The sequence below is a fragment of the Physella acuta genome, unplaced genomic scaffold (assembly GCF_028476545.2).
Source record: "Physella acuta isolate Inbredline_101_S28 unplaced genomic scaffold, ASM2847654v3 ptg000079l, whole genome shotgun sequence".
NCBI lineage: Eukaryota > Metazoa > Mollusca > Gastropoda > Physidae > Physella > Physella acuta.
This window is the reverse complement of record NW_026731599.1, coordinates 490,879-508,667: the sequence shown is the minus strand read 5'-3', so window position 1 is coordinate 508,667 and position 17,789 is coordinate 490,879. Positions and strand designations below refer to the sequence as shown.

Sequence of the window (17,789 nt, the reverse complement as noted above, 5' to 3'; positions counted from 1 at the left end):
TTTTTGGGCCAGGTCATTAACCCTTAAATGCATGACTTTTTAATAATGATTGAAAAAAATATTTTTATATTGTTTTGGTGGGTATATGAAGAGTATAGTCAAGTAAAAAAATATTTTTAGTTTAAACATGTTCTTTAATTAAAATCCGAAATGTTGCATGTCTGCAACATTATGTAGTAAGGTGATACTTTTTAAGACAGTTGTTGATCTTGTTACAACAAAGATATATGTTGCACTTGTGGAAAACTGTTTGAGCTTGATGTGAATTTGCACCTGTCATTGCACTATTCCACGAGACTTAGTGTCCACACTGGTCCAGGAGATCCAGGGTCCATTCTGGTCCTAGAGATCCAGGGTCCACACTTATCCAGGGTCCAAACTGGTCCAGGAGATCCAGGGTCCACACTGGTCCAGGAGATCCAGGGTCCACACTGGTCTTGTAGATCCAGGGTCAAAACTGGTCCAGGATATCTAGGGTCCACACTGGTCCAGGATATCCAGGGTCCACACTGGTCCAGGATATCCAGGGTCCACACTGATCCAGGATATCCAGGGTCCACACTGGTCCAGAATATCTAGGGTCCACACTGGTCCAGGATATCCAGGGTCCACACTGGTCCAGGATATTCAGGGTCCACACTGGTCCAGGATATCCAGGGTCCACACTTGTCCAGGATATCTAGGGTCCACACTGGTCCAGGATATCTAGGGTCCACACTGGTCCAGGATATCTAGGGTCCACACTGGTCCAGAATATCTAGGGTCCACACTGGTCCAGGATATCTAGGGTCTACACTGGTCCAGGATATCTAGGGTCCATACTGGTCCAGGAGATCCAGGGTCCACACTGGTCCAGGAGATTCAGGGTCCACACTGGTCCAGGATATCTAGGGTCCACACTGGTCCAGGATATCTAGGGTCCACACTGGTACAGGATATCTAGGGTCTACATTGGTCCAGGATATCCAGGGTCCACACTGGTCCAGGAGATCCAGGAAGATACTCTTGATCACCAAGAGCATCTACTTCATATTATTCTTCACCTTGATTCACATTGATTTCTTAATGATTATGCTGAAACTAGAAGAAAAACAAGGTACTATATAATCACCAATGCTGATGTATAAAGTAAAAAAAATAGTGCAAAAGTAGGTCAATTTGCATAACGTTGCAGCACTGCAACCTAAGTTTTGTGAAGATTTTAAAATAAATTATGAATTGATTTTCAAAACAACACATACAATATGTAATACATACCTTAGGTTGTCAGAAACATATTTTTTGAAATTCCAAAACCAGTTTATTTGACTTTGATGAACTTTGAAACGCCAACCAAAAATGCTGATATAAAAAACCTTGTGATCATGCACAAATTTGAGATCATGCACAAATTTGAGATCGGCTTGGCGGTAAAACAAATCTAGGTCACTTAGACATGCACAAGCTGTAGGTTAACATTGTAGCAGTCAAACAACGTGATGCACAGAATAAAACATGTTTAGGCTAATATTTTATGGAAAGGTAACTGGTATGTTGCAGATTTGTACCGGTATGCATTTAAGGGCTAATGTAAGTTGTTGGGCTAGGTCATTAATGTAAGTTGTTGGGCCAGGTCATTAATGTAAGTTGTAGGGCCAGGTCATTAACGTAAGTTGTAGGGCCAGATAATTAATGCAAATCGTAAAACCAGGTCATTAATGTAAAATGAAATGCTGGTCATTAATGTGTTGTAGGGCCAGGTCATGACATCTGTACTAGCTGGCATGTCTAAGCTGTAACTCTTGGTATAACAAACTTGTTTTATCTTCCAGAGTTTGACCCTACACTACCTCAATAATGGAACAGCCAAACTTTCGTTTGGTCTGAACAAGGAAGTTTTTTTTGTGCCAATTGTATTGGTACTAAAGGTATCTATATCCTACACATAGTCTAGTATTGGTACTAAAGGTATCTATATCCTACACATAGGCTAGTATTGGTACTAAAGGTATCTTTATCCTACACATAGTCTAGTATTGGTACTAAAGGTATCTATATCCTACACATAGGCTAGTATTGGTACTAAAGGTATCTATATCCTACACATAGGCTAGTATTGTTACTAAAGGTATCTATATCCTACACATAGTCTAGTATTGTTACTAAAGGTATCTATATCCTACACATAGTCTAGTATTGTTGCTAAAGGTATCTTTATCCTACACATAGTCTAGTATTGGTACTAAAGGTATCTTTATCCTACACATAGGCTAGTATTGGTACTAAAGGTATCTATATCCTACACATAGGCTAGTATTGTTGCAAAAGGTATCTATATCCTACACATAGTCTAGTATTGGTACTAAAGGTATCTATATCCTACACATAGGCTAGTATTGGTACTAAAGGTATCTATATCCTACACATAGGCTAGTATTGGTACTAAAGGTATCTATATCCTACACATAGGCTAGTATTGTTGCTAAAGGTGTTTATAAGCCTACAGTTAGTCTAGGTATCGAGATTTATATGCTACTGATAGTGTAACCCTTATATATCATTAAAGTTAGTTGCCTTGTTATTTGTACCAGCTGGTCTGTCATGTCATCTGTACCAGATGTCAATCTGTGATGTCATCTGTACCAGATGTCAAACTGTCATGTCATCTGTACCAGATGTCAATCTGTGATGTCATCTGTACCAGATGTCAATCTGTGATGTCATCTGTACCAGATGTCAATCTGTGATGTCATCTGTACCAGATGTCAATCTGTGATGTCATCTGTACCAGATGTCAATCTGTGATGTCATCTGTACCAGATGTCAATCTGTGATGTCATCTGTACCAGATGTCAATCTGTCATGTCATCTGTACCAGATGTCAATCTGTGAGATTATTTCAGGGCCTGATGGATGTCTCCGACAAGTTTCTTTTTGATGAGCTCATGAGGGGCCGTGAGGAGGACACTTTCTATAGAGGGTCAGTTTGTTTGTGTAGGGGGAGGGGGTGTGAGGACACTTTCTATAGAGGGTCAGTTTGTTTGTGTAGGGGGAGGGGGTGTGAGGACACTTTCTATAGAGGGTCAGTTTGGTTTGTGTAGGGGGAGGGGGTGTGAGGACACTTTCTATAGAGGGTCAGTTTGGTTTGTGTGGGGGGAGGGGGTGTGAGGACACTTTCTATAGAGGGTCAGTTTGGTTTGTGTAGGGGGAGGGGGTGTGAGGACACTTTCTATAGAGGGTCAGTTTGGTTTGTGTGGGGGGAGGGGGTGTGAGGACACTTTCTATAGAGGGTCAGTTTGGTTTGTGTGGGGGGAGGGGGTGTGAGGACACTTTCTATAGAGGGTCAGTTTGGTTTGTGTGGGGGGAGGGGGTGTGAGGAGGACACTTTCTATAGAGGGTCAGTTTGGTTTGTGTGGGGGGAGGGGGTGTGAGGACACTTTCTATAGAGGGTCAGTTTGGTTTGTGTGGGGGGAGGGGGTGTGAGGACACTTTCTATAGAGGGTCAGTTTGGTTTGTGTGGGGGGAGGGGGTGTGAGGACACTTTCTATAGAGGGTCAGTTTTGTTTGTGTAGGGGGAGGGGGTGTGAGGAGGACACTTTCCAGGGCTGCCTACCCCAAAAAAATTTTCCCCGTAATAAGAGCATAGGTTTTCCGTAACTTTCCCTATTTTTACAAATTTTTTAAATACAATGTAAATAAGACCCATATTATACGATCGTAAAGCTCATCAGCGTAATGATGACAGTCGGCGACTCGTGCTACTTTTTATTTTATGGACTAATAATTAGTTTTTTAAAAAAAAACTCCGTTAAATTCAGAATGTAAGGCGACAATGGAAAATTTCAAATAGGAATTGTTCTTGCAATGAGTAGTATGACGTATGAATAGGCCAACACTACGGATATCTAAACCAATGTGAACTCAGTTACCCCTAGACTGTGTGTATGTCAGGATTTTTTCTCCCGCGAACAAGAAAACGTAAGCGGCCGACGGGTGACGATGTTTAGAATTAGCATATTTCTTGAATATTTTTTTTAAATCTACATTTTATCAATGTAATATCTAGAAGAAAAGAACAATTTTAAAAATATGATCCATAATTAATCTAGGTGAGCCTAGATCTCGTTGTTTAGTAAAATCTTGTCTTCTCGCACATCTCAAACAAAATGCCTCGATGTCTCGCTATTTAGGCATTTAGCCGTAATACCGCCTCAGCAAATATGTCTTTCAATGATTTAGGCCACGCCCTTTTTTTTCTCTCCGGACAACACCGACTCATGAGGTAACACAGACTACTCGCGGGGTCAATAGTTCACAATATAAACACGACTGCCGCCAGCCATGACAAGAGGGGGAGGGGGATTGTTACGGAAGAGGCTGGGAACCTTAGAACCGGATAACACACTGAAATACTGAAATATAACTAGCTAAATTAAAATTAAAAATTCCGTAACCTGGGTGTCAAAATCGTAAAGTTACGGGCAAAACCGTACAAGTAGGCAGCCCCTGACTTTCTATAGAGCGTCAGTTTGGTTTGTGTAGGTGTGTCCTGGAGGTTTGAAGGCGTGTCCTGGAGGTTTGAAGGCGTGTCCTGTATTTTTGAAGGCGTGTTTTGTTTGTGCAGGTGCGTCATCTTCATGCTGAGGCAGGTGATGACCGAGGGCCTCAACTCCCAAGCGTCAGTTGTCAGCTTTATTGGCAAAAGATTCCGTGTCAAGTTGGCCCTGCCCGCCTGGTACACAGATGAAGAGGTGGGGCATTACCTCATCAGTAGGTGCATCTGCATCCACCTGAACCGTCCTGCCGACAAGTTCCACCTGCTGGTGTGAGTGGTCTTATTGTCACATTTACATGACCCAGAAACTTGAATTGTTACAGTTACATGACCCAGAAACTTGATTGTTAGTTACATGACCCAGAAACTTGATTGTTAGTTACATGACCCAGAAACATGAATTGTTAGAGTTACATGACCCAGAAACTTGAATTGTTACAGTTACATGACCTAGAAACTTGAATTGTTACAGTTACATGACCCAGAAACTTTTTGCATTTGTCAATGGAGAATGTTCAGCAGAGAACCCAGACAATCCCATGTTCCACGAGGTTTTAGGACCAGGGCATCTGATGCAGATGGTACTCAAGGTCAGTATACAAGGTCAGCACAAATGGCCATGATGTGTATACAGTGTCATGGTCATCTTAGGGTTGTATTGGGTTATCATCACCTAGGCTCTCACAAGACATGATCACAACATTTTCTCCCATGATTAACTAAGTGACTACAACTCTCATCCCATGATTAACTAAGTGACCATCACATGGTTAACTAAGTGACCATCCCATGATTAACTAAGTGACCATCCCATGATTAACTAAGTGACCATCCCATGATTAACTAAGTGACCATCCCATAATTAACTAAGTGACCATCCCATGATTAACTAAGTGACCATCCCATGATTAACTAAGTGACCATCCCATGATTAACTAAGTGACCATCCCATGATTAACTAAGTGACCATCCCATGATTAACTAAGTGACCATCCCATGATTAACTAAGTGACCATCCCATAATTAAGTGACCATCCCATGATTAACTAAGTGACCACAACTCTCATACAACTGACCTACACCAACTGACCTAAACCAATTGACCTAAACCAATTGACCTTAAATAACTGAACCATCTGAGACCACCTTAGAGCTCTATGAATCATCTTGTCTTTCATTTATATTTCCTCATTTTATTGATTGTTAACAACAAATTAGTCAAATGTAGTTCTAGTTCCTATATAAAAATGGGCTAATTAAATTTCAGGATTCACTTTTAAAAATGTTGTAATACCATATGAGAAAGTGTTTTTCTTTAGTTTGCTTATGTGATCATGTATCCTTTAAATGTTCTGAAATTTTTATTTTTACTCTTAAAATATACCTCATGAACTTGGTGCCAAAACGTTGTCTATTGACAAACCCCATATGACCAGATGAGCTGACCGCATATGACCAGATGAACTGACCCCATATGACCAGATGAACTGACCCCATATGACCAGATGAACTGACCCCAGATGAACTGACCCCATATGACCAGATGAACTGACCCCATATGACCAGATGAACTGACCCCATATGACCAGATGAACTGACCCCATATGACCAGATGAACTGACCCCATATGACCAGATGAACTGACCCCATATGACCAGATGAACTGACCCCATATGACCAGATGAACTGACCCCATATGACCAGATGAACTGACCCCATATGACCAGATGAACTGACCCCATATGACCAGATGAACTGACCCCATATGACCAGATGAACTGACCCCATATGACCAGATGAACTGACCCCATATGAACTGACCCCATATGACCAGATGAACTGACCCCATATGACCAGATGAACTGACCCCATACGACCAGATGAACTGACCCCATATGACCAGATGAACTGACCCCATATGACCAGATGAACTGACCCCATATGACCAGATGAACTGACCCCATATGAACTGACCCCATATGACCAGATGAACTGACCCCATATGACCAGATGAACTGACCCCATACGACCAGATGAACTGACCCCATATGACCAGATGAACTGACCCCATATGACCAGATGAACTGACCCCAGATGAACTGACCCCATATGACCAGATGAACTGACCCCATATGACCAGATGAACTGACCCCATATGACCAGATGAACTGACCCCATATGACCAGATGAACTGACCCCATATGACCAGATGAACTGACCCCATATGACCAGATGAACTGACCCCATATGACCAGATGAACTGACCCCATATGACCAGATGAACTGACCCCATATGACCAGATGAACTGACCCCATATGACCAGATGAACTGACCCCATATGACCAGATGAACTGACCCCATATGAACTGACCCCATATGACCAGATGAACTGACCCCATATGACCAGATGAACTGACCCCATACGACCAGATGAACTGACCCCATATGACCAGATGAACTGACCCCATATGACCAGATGAACTGACCCCATATGACCAGATGAACTGACCCCATATGAACTGACCCCATATGACCAGATGAACTGACCCCATATGACCAGATGAACTGACCCCATACGACCAGATGAACTGACCCCATATGACCAGATGAACTGACCCCATATGACCAGATGAACTGACCCCAGATGAACTGACCCCATATGACCAGATGAACTGACCCCATATGACCAGATGAACTGACCCCATATGACCAGATGAACTGACCCCATATGACCAGATGAACTGACCCCATATGACCAGATGAACTGACCCCATATGACCAGATGAACTGACCCCATATGACCAGATGAACTGACCCCATATGACCAGATGAACTGACCCCATATGACCAGATGAACTGACCCCATATGACCAGATGAACTGACCCCATATGACCAGATGAACTGACCCCATATGACCAGATGAACTGACCCCATATGAACTGACCCCATATGACCAGATGAACTGACCCCATATGACCAGATGAACTGACCCCATACGACCAGATGAACTGACCCCATATGACCAGATGAACTGACCCCATATGACCAGATGAACTGACCCCATATGACCAGATGAACTGACCCCATATGAACTGACCCCATATGACCAGATGAACTGACCCCATATGACCAGATGAACTGACCCCATACGACCAGATGAACTGACCCCATATGACCAGATGAACTGACCCCATATGACCAGATGAACTGACCCCAGATGAACTGACCCCATATGACCAGATGAACTGACCCCATATGACCAGATGAACTGACCCCATATGACCAGATGAACTGACCCCATATGACCAGATGAACTGACCCCATATGACCAGATGAACTGACCCCATATGACCAGATGAACTGACCCCATATGACCAGATGAACTGACCCCATATGACCAGATGAACTGACCCCAGATGAACTGACCCCGTCTAACTGACATCATCCCATTCTCTCGTGCCAGGAAAAATTGGAGCTCTACCTGCTGGGGATTAAAACTTTGCTCATCAAAGCTGCCAAAAGGAAAAAGAAAAATTTTCAAATCAATGCAGGTAACTAGTTGACTGGGACCAATGGCTGACCTACTTTTGTGACCTACTTTTGTGACCTACTTTTGTGACCTACTTTTGTGACGGACCCATTTGTGCTACTGACTGCTTAATGTGTCCACCAACTGCCCTACTCTACTGCCCTACTCTACTGCCCTACTCTACTGACTGCTTGAGTTAATGTGTCCACCAACTGCCCTACTCTACTGCCCTACTCTACTGCCCTACTCTACTGCCCTACTCTACTGCCCTACTCTACTGACTGCTTGAGTTAATGTGTCCACCAACTGCCCTACTCTACTGCCCTACTCTACTGCCCTACTCTACTGCCCTACTCTACTGCCCTACTCTACTGACTGCTTAAGTTAATGTGTCCACCAACTGCCCTACTCTATTGCCCTACTCTACTGCCCTACTCTACCAGCTGAGGTGCGTGAAGCGTGTAAGCATGTGTCGCCCATCACCAGGGCTATGGAGTACATCCTGTCTACTGGAAACCTCATCTCTCGCACTGGCTTAGGTCTTATGCAGGTAGGTCATGCTCATGTTAGGTCTTATGCAGGTAGGTCATGCTCATGTTAGGTCTTATGCAGGTAGGTCATGCTCATGTTAGGTCTTATGCAGGTAGGTCATGCTCATGTTAGGTCTTATGCAGGTAGGTCATGCTCATGTTAGGTCTTATGCAGGTAGGTCATGCTCATGTTAGGTCTTATGCAGGTAGGTCATGCTCATGTTAGGTCTTATGCAGGTAGGTCATGCTCATGTTAGGTCTTATGCAGGTAGGTCATGCTCATGTTAGGTCTTATGCAGGTAGGTCATGCTCATGTTAGGTCTTATGCAGGTAGGTCATGCTCATGTTAGGTCTTATGCAGGTAGGTCATGCTCATGTTAGGTCTTATGCAGGTAGGTCATGCTCATGTTAGGTCTTATGCAGGTAGGTCATGCTCATGTTAGGTCTTATGCAGGTAGGTCATGCTCATGTTAGGTCTTATGCAGGTAGGTCATGCTCATGTTAGGTCTTATGCAGGTAGGTCATGCTCATGTTAGGTCTTATGCAGGTAGGTCATGCTCATGGCTACCTAACTTTTGTCTGTGTGTATATATATATATATATAGTTCTGCTCATGGATACCTAGCTTTTGTCTGTGTATATATATATATATATAGAGAGAGAGAGAGAGAGAGAGAGTTATTTAAAAAATTATTTTTGATGTCTGCTAGAAAAAATATCCTGTGTACAGTCTAAAGCAAAATGTGCTGTGTATAGTCTAAAGCAAAATGTGCTGTGTATAGTCTGAAGCAAAATGTGCTGTGTACAGTTTAAAGCAAAATGTGCTGTGTGTGCTCCATTGTCACTGAGTGCTGACTACCACACCACATTGTGATGGTGTATTTAGTGAAACTGTTGTAACCACTCTAGTTACAAATCTGGAAGTGGTTCTAGGTATTGAGGGAATTTGCCTGTCTTTAAGTTGTCTGACCTGTTGCCCCACCTGTTGCCCCACCTGTTGCCCCACCTGTTGCCCCACCTGTTGTCTGACCTGTTGTCTGACCTGTTGTCCAACCTGTTGTCTGACCTGTTGCCCCACCTGTTGTCCGACCTGTTGCCCCACCTGTTGCCCCACCTGTTGCCCCACCTGTTGCCCCACCTGTTGCCCCACCTGTTGTCTGACCTGTTGTCTGACCTGTTGTCCAACCTGTTGCCCCACCTGTTGTCTGACCTGTTGCCCCACCTGTTGTCTGACCTGTTGTCTGACCTGTTGTCTGACCTGTTGCCCCACCTGTTGCCCCACCTGTTGCCCCACCTGTTGTCCGACCTGTTGCCCCACCTGTTGTCTGACCTGTTGTCTGACCTGTTGTCTGACCTGTTGTCTGACCTGTTGCCCCACCTGTTGCCCCACCTGTTGTCCGACCTGTTGCCCCACCTGTTGTCTGACCTGTTGCCCCACCTGTTTCCCCACCTGTTGCCCCACCTGTTGTCTGACCTGTTGCCCCACCTGTTGCCCCACCTGTTGTCTGACCTGTTGCCCCACCTGTTGTCTGACCTGTTGCCCCACCTGTTGTCTGACCTGTTGCCCCACCTGTTACCCCACCTGTTGTCAGACCTGTTGCCCCACCTGTTGCCCCACCTGTTGCCCCACCTGTTGCCCCACCTGTTGTCTGACCTGTTGCCCCACCTGTTGCCCCACCTGTTGCCCCACCTGTTGCCCCACCTGTTGTCTGACCTGTTGTCTGACCTATTGTCTAACCTATTGCCCCACCTGTTGCCCCACCTGTTGTCTGACCTGTCATCTGACCTGTTGCCCCACCTGTTGCCCCACCTGTTGTCTGACCTGTTGCCCCACCTGTTGTCTGACCTGTCGCCCCACCTGTTGCCCCACCTGTTGCCCCATCTGTTGTCCGACCTGTTGCCCCACCTGTTGCCCCACCTGTTGCCCCACCTGTTGCCCGACCTGTTGCCCCACCTGTTGCCCCACCTGTTGTCTGACCTGTTGCCCCACCTGTTGCCCCACCTGTTGCCCCACCTGTTGTCTGACCTGTTGCCCCACCTGTTGTCTGACCTGTCGCCCCACCTGTTGTCTGACCTGTCGCCCCACCTGTTGCCCCACCTGTTGCCCCATCTGTTGTCCGACCTGTTGCCCCACCTGTTGCCCCACCTGTTGCCCGACCTGTTGCCCCACCTGGTGCCCCACCTGGTGCCCGACTTGTTGCCCCACCTGTCGCCCCACCTGTTGCCCCACCTGTTGTCTAACCTGTTGTCTTCATTCTTTTGTTTCAGTCGCGGGGGTTTTCTGTGATTGCAGATAAATTAAATTTCTTCCGCTACGTGTCCCATTTCCGTGCCGTGCACCGTGGGGCCTTTTTCACAGAGATGAGAACTACTGCTGTAAGGAAGCTGCTGCCTGAAGCTTGGGGTATTGCCGCCTTGTTGGATGGAATGTTGGATCATGTGTTGGATGACTAGTTGTATGACAGTTTCAATGGTTATGCTGTATGACAAGTTCTATGTCATGTATGATGTGAGATCTGAATATGTTGTATGTCATGTATGACATGTGATCTGAATGTTGTATGTCATGAATGACATGTGATCTGAAGGTTTGTCATGTATGACATGTGATCTGAATGTTTGTAATGTATGATGTGTGATCTGAATATGTTGTATGTCATGTATGACGTGTGATCTGAATGTTTGTCATGTATGACGTGTGGTCTGAATGTTTGTCATGTATGACATGTGATCTGAATATGTTGTATGTCATGTATGACATGTGATCTGAATGGTTGTCATGTATGACGTGTGATCTGAATATGTTGTATGTCATGTATGACATGTGATCTGAATGGTTGTCATGTATGACATGTGATCTGAATGTTTGTCATGTATGACATGTGATCTGAATGGTTGTCATGTATGACGTGTGATCTGATTTTGTTGTATGTCATGTATGACATGTGATCTGAATGGTTGTCATGTATGACATGTGATCTGAATGTTTGTCATGTATGACATGTGATCTGACTTTTCCTCTCCAGGATTTTTGTGTCCAGTTCACACACCTGATGGCTCACCCTGTGGACTTCTCAATCACCTGGCTGCTTGCTGTAAGGTCAGTTCAATCACCTGGCTGCTTGCTGTAAGGTCAGTTCAATCACCTGGCTGCTTGCTGTAAGGTCAGTTCAATCACCTGGCTGCTTGCTGTAAGGTCAGTTCAATCACCTGGCTGCTTGCTGTAAGGTCAGTTCAATCACCTGGCTGCTTGCTGTAAGGTCAGTTCAATCACCTGGCTGCTTGCTGTAAGGTCAGTTCAATCACCTGGCTGCTTGCTGTAAGGTCAGTTCAATCACCTGGCTGCTTGCTGTAAGGTCAGTTCAATCACCTGGCTGCTTGCTGTAAGGTCAGTTCAATCACCTGGCTGCTTGCTGTAAGGTCAGTTCAATCACCTGGCTGCTTGCTGTAAGGTCAGTTCAATCACCTGGCTGCTTGCTGTAAGGTCAGTTCAATCACTTGGCTGCTTGCTGTAAGGTCAGTTCAATCACCTGGCTGCTTGCTGTAAGGTCAGTTCAATCACCTGGCTGCTTGCTGTAAGGTCAGTTCAATCACTTGGCTGCTTGCTGTAAGGTCAGTTCAATCACATGGCTGCTTGCTGTAAGGTCAGTTCAATCAACTGGCTGCTTGCTGTAAGGTCAGTTCAATCACCTGGCTGCTTGCTGTAAGGTCAGTTCAATCACCTGGCTGCTTGCTGTAAGGTCAGTTCAATCACTTGGCTGCTTGCTGTAAGGTCAGTTCAATCACCTGGCTGCTTGCTGTAAGGTCAGTTCAATCACCTGGTCAGTCAGACAGTAGTAATGGTGATTGTGATGATGACCTCATGTTTCAGATTGTGATGGTGACCTCATGTGTTTCAAATTGTGACCTCATGTTTCAAATTGTGACCTCATGTTTCAAATTGTGACCTCATGTTTCAGATTGTGATGTGACCTCATGTTTCAAATTGTGACCTCATGTTTCAGATTGTGACCTCATGTTTCAGATTGTGACCTCATGTTTCAGATTGTGACCTCATGTTTCAGATTGTGACCTCATGTTTCAGATTGTGATGTGACCTCATGTTTCAAATTGTGATGTGACCTCATGTTTCAAATTGTGACCTCATGTTTCAGATTGTGACCTCATGTTTTAGATTGTGACCTCATGTTTCAGATTGTGACCTCATGTTTTAGATGTTGACCTCATGTTTTAGATGTTGACCTCATGTTTCAGATTGTGACCTCATGTTTCAGATGTTGACCTCATGTTTCAGATTGTGACCTCATGTTTTAGATTGTGACCTCATGTTTCAGATTGTGACCTCATGTTTTAGATGTTGACCTCATGTTTTAGATGTTGACCTCATGTTTCAGATTGTGACCTCATGTTTCAGATTGTAAATACTGATGTGGAGACGGAGCACCTAGACGGAGTGTTGACAGAGTTGGGCATGTCACCCCTTGGCTCCCCCCTGCTCTGGCCTGTCAAAGATTGTTATGTTGTCTTGCTGGATGGGAGAATTCTCGGACACATCAACGCTTGGTCAGCTGACACGTTGGTCAAAACACTCAGAGTACTCAAGGTCAAGGGCAGAGGAGAAGTGGGTCAAGGACAGCTTAGTGTTCACTGTATAGTAACTAGTTGCACAAGTAGATCAAATATGACGTCATAGGCACTGTATAGTAGCTAGTTGCACAAGTAGATCAAATAATGACGTCATAGGCACTGTATAGTAGCTAGTTGCACAAGTAAATCAAATATGGCGTCATAGGCTCTGTACAGTAGCTAGTTGCACAAGTAAATCAAATAATGACGTCATAGGCTCTAAACCTTTCCTGAACAAAAATATCGAATTCAAATGTATTCGTTCGCATTGCTATGTTAACCGTTAAAAAACCGATAGAACGCGATTATGATTCCAATCATATATGCCCTCCTTATTAGCAGTGGTTATTGACCGTTACCGCCTTATAATATTTATTTCACCTTTTTTACTTGTTTTTGTTGATCTCAGATTGAGTTTAAAAGGTGAGTTATCAAAAATTTACTTAAATAGTAAAACATTGAGACTAACTCTGTTTTTAGTGGGATTTTCTTCATTATTTATTAAACTTTCTTACTGGCATATTTATTTTAGATTTATCCGTTTTTCATGTTCCTTCGTTTTATAGGAATTATGCCACCAAATTTAATAAAAACATTTTTCTCAAAGAATTTTAATAATGAAACTAGTAAATGAGTAGATTAAGCTAATATGATGTGGCCTGTTCTACGTGCTACTAATGATTAAATTAGGCATACAATAACTGAACACAAAGTTGAAATTAAGTTATAAAAAGAATGATTTAAAACTTAAAATAATGACACTAGCTTCGATTTGAGTAAGACTATTCGATTTTTAGTTTTTTTAACTACGAAAATCAGCTTTGTTGAAACGCATTATAGTACGGGCTTAAATCTAAAAGTCCAAAATTTTTTTTGCAGGGTGGCCCTCTTTTTCTAGTTCCGCCGCTGCTAGAGAACCGTTTATCCTATTCAAATGAGTTTGGTATCATTTTGCAGCATTTAGTCCCCTTAATAGAACGTCATTATTTTGTCATTTAAATTTTGTGCAACTAGCTTCTATATAGAGATGTGTTTGTTCTAGGTGCCCTACTGTATAGAGATGTGTTTGTTCTAGGTGCCCCACTGTATAGAGATGTGTTTGTTCTAGGTGCCCTACTGTATGTGTTTGTTCTAGGTGCCCCACTATATGTGTTTGTTCTAGATGCCCCACTGTATGTGTTTGTTCTAGGTGCCCCACTATATGTGTTTGTTCTAGGTGCCCCACTATATGTGTTTGTTCTAGGTGCCCCACTGTATGTGTTTGTTCTAGGTGCCCCACTGTATAGAGATGTGTTTGTTCTAGGTGCCCTACTGTATGTGTTTGTTCTACGTGCCCCACTGTATAGAGATGTGTTTGTTCTAGGTGCCCCACTGTAAAGAGATGTGTTTGTTCTAGGTGCCCCACTGTATGTGTTTGTTCTAGGTGCCCTGGTGTATAGAGATGTGTTTGTTCTAGGTGCCCCGCTGTCTAGAGATCTGCCTGATCAAGAAGAGCGAGGTGTCCAGCCAGTACCCAGGGCTGTATCTCTTCTCCACTGTGGCCCGCATGATCCGTCCAGTCCACAACATCCAGGCTAATGCTCAAGAGATGGTCGGGTCCTTTGAACAAGTCTACTTGGACATAGCACTCAATCAGTCGGAGATCTACCCCGGGGTTAGTGCCTCTTGCTCAACACATCTTTTTAGGCTCTCTTACAGTAGCTAGTGACCTTGTTTAGTTACCTTCTGATTTAAGCGTGTGACCTTGAGATGTGAGCTAGTGACCTTGTTATTTAAGCAAGTGACCTTGTGATGTGAGCTAGTGACCTTGTATTTAACAGTTGACCTTGACTACAGGTGACGACCCACCAGGAGTTGAATGAACAGAGCATGCTCAGTGTCTTGGCCAATTTGATTCCATTTTCTGACTTCAATCAATCACCTCGGAACATGTACCAGTGCCAGGTATAGTATCCGTGTAGAACTTGTATACAGAACATGTACCTGTGTAGAACTTGTATACAGAACATGTATACAGAACATGTACCAGTGCCAGTTATAGTATCTGTAGAACTTGTATACAGAACATGTACCTGTGTAGAACTTGTATACAGAACATGTATACAGAACATGTACCAGTGCCAGGTATAGTATCTGTAGAACTTGTGTACAGAACATGTACCAGTGCCAGGTATCCATGTAGAACTTGTATACAGAACATGTACCAGTGCCAGGTATAGTATCTGTGTAGAACTTGTATACAGAACATGTATACAGAACATGTACCAGTGCCAGGTATAGTATCTGTGTAAAACTTGTATAGAGAACATATACCAGTGCCAGGTATAGAATCTGTGTAGAACTTGTATAGAGAACATGTACCAGTGTAGAACTTGTATACAGAACATTTACTAGTGTAGAATTTGTATACAGAACATTTACTAGTGTAGAACTTGTGCATCTCTCTTACATACAAACTATTACATAACTATTGCAAACTATTTTATTACAAACTATTAGTTTATCCACTTGTATTTACTGCGTTGGAGAACGTGTTTACATCCATTAATCACGTCATGTTGACAGTTAAAATCTATTTTGATCACATCAGTTACATATCAACATTCTGTTAGTTACCAGTTATATTATAGCTAGTTCCTGTAGTTACCGGTTATATTATAGCTAGTCCCTGTAGTTACCGGTTATATTATAGCTAGTTCCTGTAGTTACCGGTTATATTATAGCTAGTTCCTGTAGTTACCAGTTATATTATAGCTCGGTCTGGTTTTGGCCTTGACCTTGTCAGCCAACCAGCCAACTATGTTTTATCAATTTCTGTGCTTTCAACTTTACACCAGTTATATATAAAACTTCTTACAGAATTAGAGAACTTTCATAGCCCAGTCTAATCACAACACGACCTGTCTAGTCTGTCCATCACAACATGACCTGTCTAGTCCATCACAACATGACCTGTCTAGTCCATCACAACATGACCTGTCTAGTCTGTCCATCACAACATGACCTGTCTAGTCCATCACAACATGACCTGTCTAGTCCATCACAACATGACCTGTCTAGTCTGTCCATCACAACATGACCTGTCTAGTCCATCACAACATGACCTGTCTAGTCCATCACAACATGACCTGTCTAGTCCATCACAACATGACCTGTCTAGTCCATCACAACATGACCTGTCTAGTCCATCACAACATGACCTGTCTAGTCCATCACAACATGACCTGTCTAGTCCATCACAACATGACCTGTCTAGTCCATCACAACATGACCTGTCTAGTCCATCACAACATGACCTGTCTAGTCCATCACAACATGACCTGTCTAGTCCATCACAACATGACCTGTCTAGTCTGTCCATCACAACATGACCTGTCTAGTCTGTCCATCACAACATGACCTGTCTAGTCCATCACAACATGACCTGTCTAGTCCATCACAACATGACCTGTCTAGTCTGTCCATCACAACATGACCTGTCTAGTCTGTCCATCACAACATGACCTGTCTAGTCCATCACAACATGACCTGTCTAGTCTGTCCATCACAACATGACCTGTCTAGTCTGTCCATCACAACATGACCTGTCTAGTCCATCACAACATGACCTGTCTAGTCTGTCCATCACAACATGACCTGTCTAGTCTGTCCATCACAACATGACCTGTCTAGTCCATCACAACATGACCTGTCTAGTCCATCACAACATGACCTGTCTAGTCCATCACAACATGACCTGTCTAGTCCATCACAACATGACCTGTCTAGTCCATCACAACATGACCTGTCTAGTCCATCACAACATGACCTGTCTAGTCCATCACAACATGACCTGTCTAGTCCATCACAACATGACCTGTCTAGTCCATCACAACATGACCTGTCTAGTCCATCACAACATGACCTGTCTAGTCCATCACAACATGACCTGTCTAGTCCATCACAACATGACCTGTCTAGTCCATCACAACATGACCTGTCTAGTCCATCACAACATGACCTGTCTAGTCTGTCCATCACAACATGACCTGTCTAGTCCATCACAACATGACCTGTCTAGTCCATCACAACATGATCTGTCTAGTCCATCACAACATGACCTGTCTAGTCCATCACAACATGACCTGTCTAGTCCATCACAACATGACCTGTCTAGTCCATCACAACATGACCTGTCTAGTCTGTCCATCACAACATGACCTGTCTAGTCCATCACAACATGACCTGTCTAGTCTGTCCATCACAACATGACCTGTCTAGTCTGTCCATCACAACATGACCTGTCTAGTCCATCACAACATGACCTGTCTAGTCCATCACAACATGACCTGTCTAGTCTGTCCATCACAACATGACCTGTCTAGTCCATCACAACATGACCTGTCTAGTCCATCACAACATGACCTGTCTAGTCCATCACAACATGACCTGTCTAGTCCATCACAACATGACCTGTCTAGTCCATCACAACATGACCTGTCTAGTCCATCACAACATGACCTGTCTAGTCCATCACAACATGACCTGTCTAGTCCATCACAACATGACCTGTCTAGTCCATCACAACA

The 17,789-nt window shown here is 43.7% G+C and overlaps 1 protein-coding gene across 1 annotated transcript in view; it reads left to right on the top strand.

Annotated features, from left to right (window-relative positions):
- The window catches only part of LOC131956700 (DNA-directed RNA polymerase I subunit RPA2), a 53,059-nt gene that overhangs the window by 12,947 nt on the left and 22,323 nt on the right, over positions 1-17,789 (top strand). Inside the window, exons 10-20 of the mRNA XM_059321261.1 lie at positions 1,812-1,907; positions 2,883-2,959; positions 4,604-4,804; positions 5,007-5,124; positions 8,000-8,087; positions 8,509-8,615; positions 10,864-10,999; positions 11,622-11,695; positions 13,010-13,216; positions 14,678-14,875; positions 15,058-15,165. Of these exons, the coding sequence (XP_059177244.1) occupies positions 1,812-1,907; positions 2,883-2,959; positions 4,604-4,804; positions 5,007-5,124; positions 8,000-8,087; positions 8,509-8,615; positions 10,864-10,999; positions 11,622-11,695; positions 13,010-13,216; positions 14,678-14,875; positions 15,058-15,165 (1,410 nt within the window). The remainder of the gene's footprint in view (positions 1-1,811; positions 1,908-2,882; positions 2,960-4,603; positions 4,805-5,006; positions 5,125-7,999; positions 8,088-8,508; positions 8,616-10,863; positions 11,000-11,621; positions 11,696-13,009; positions 13,217-14,677; positions 14,876-15,057; positions 15,166-17,789) is intronic.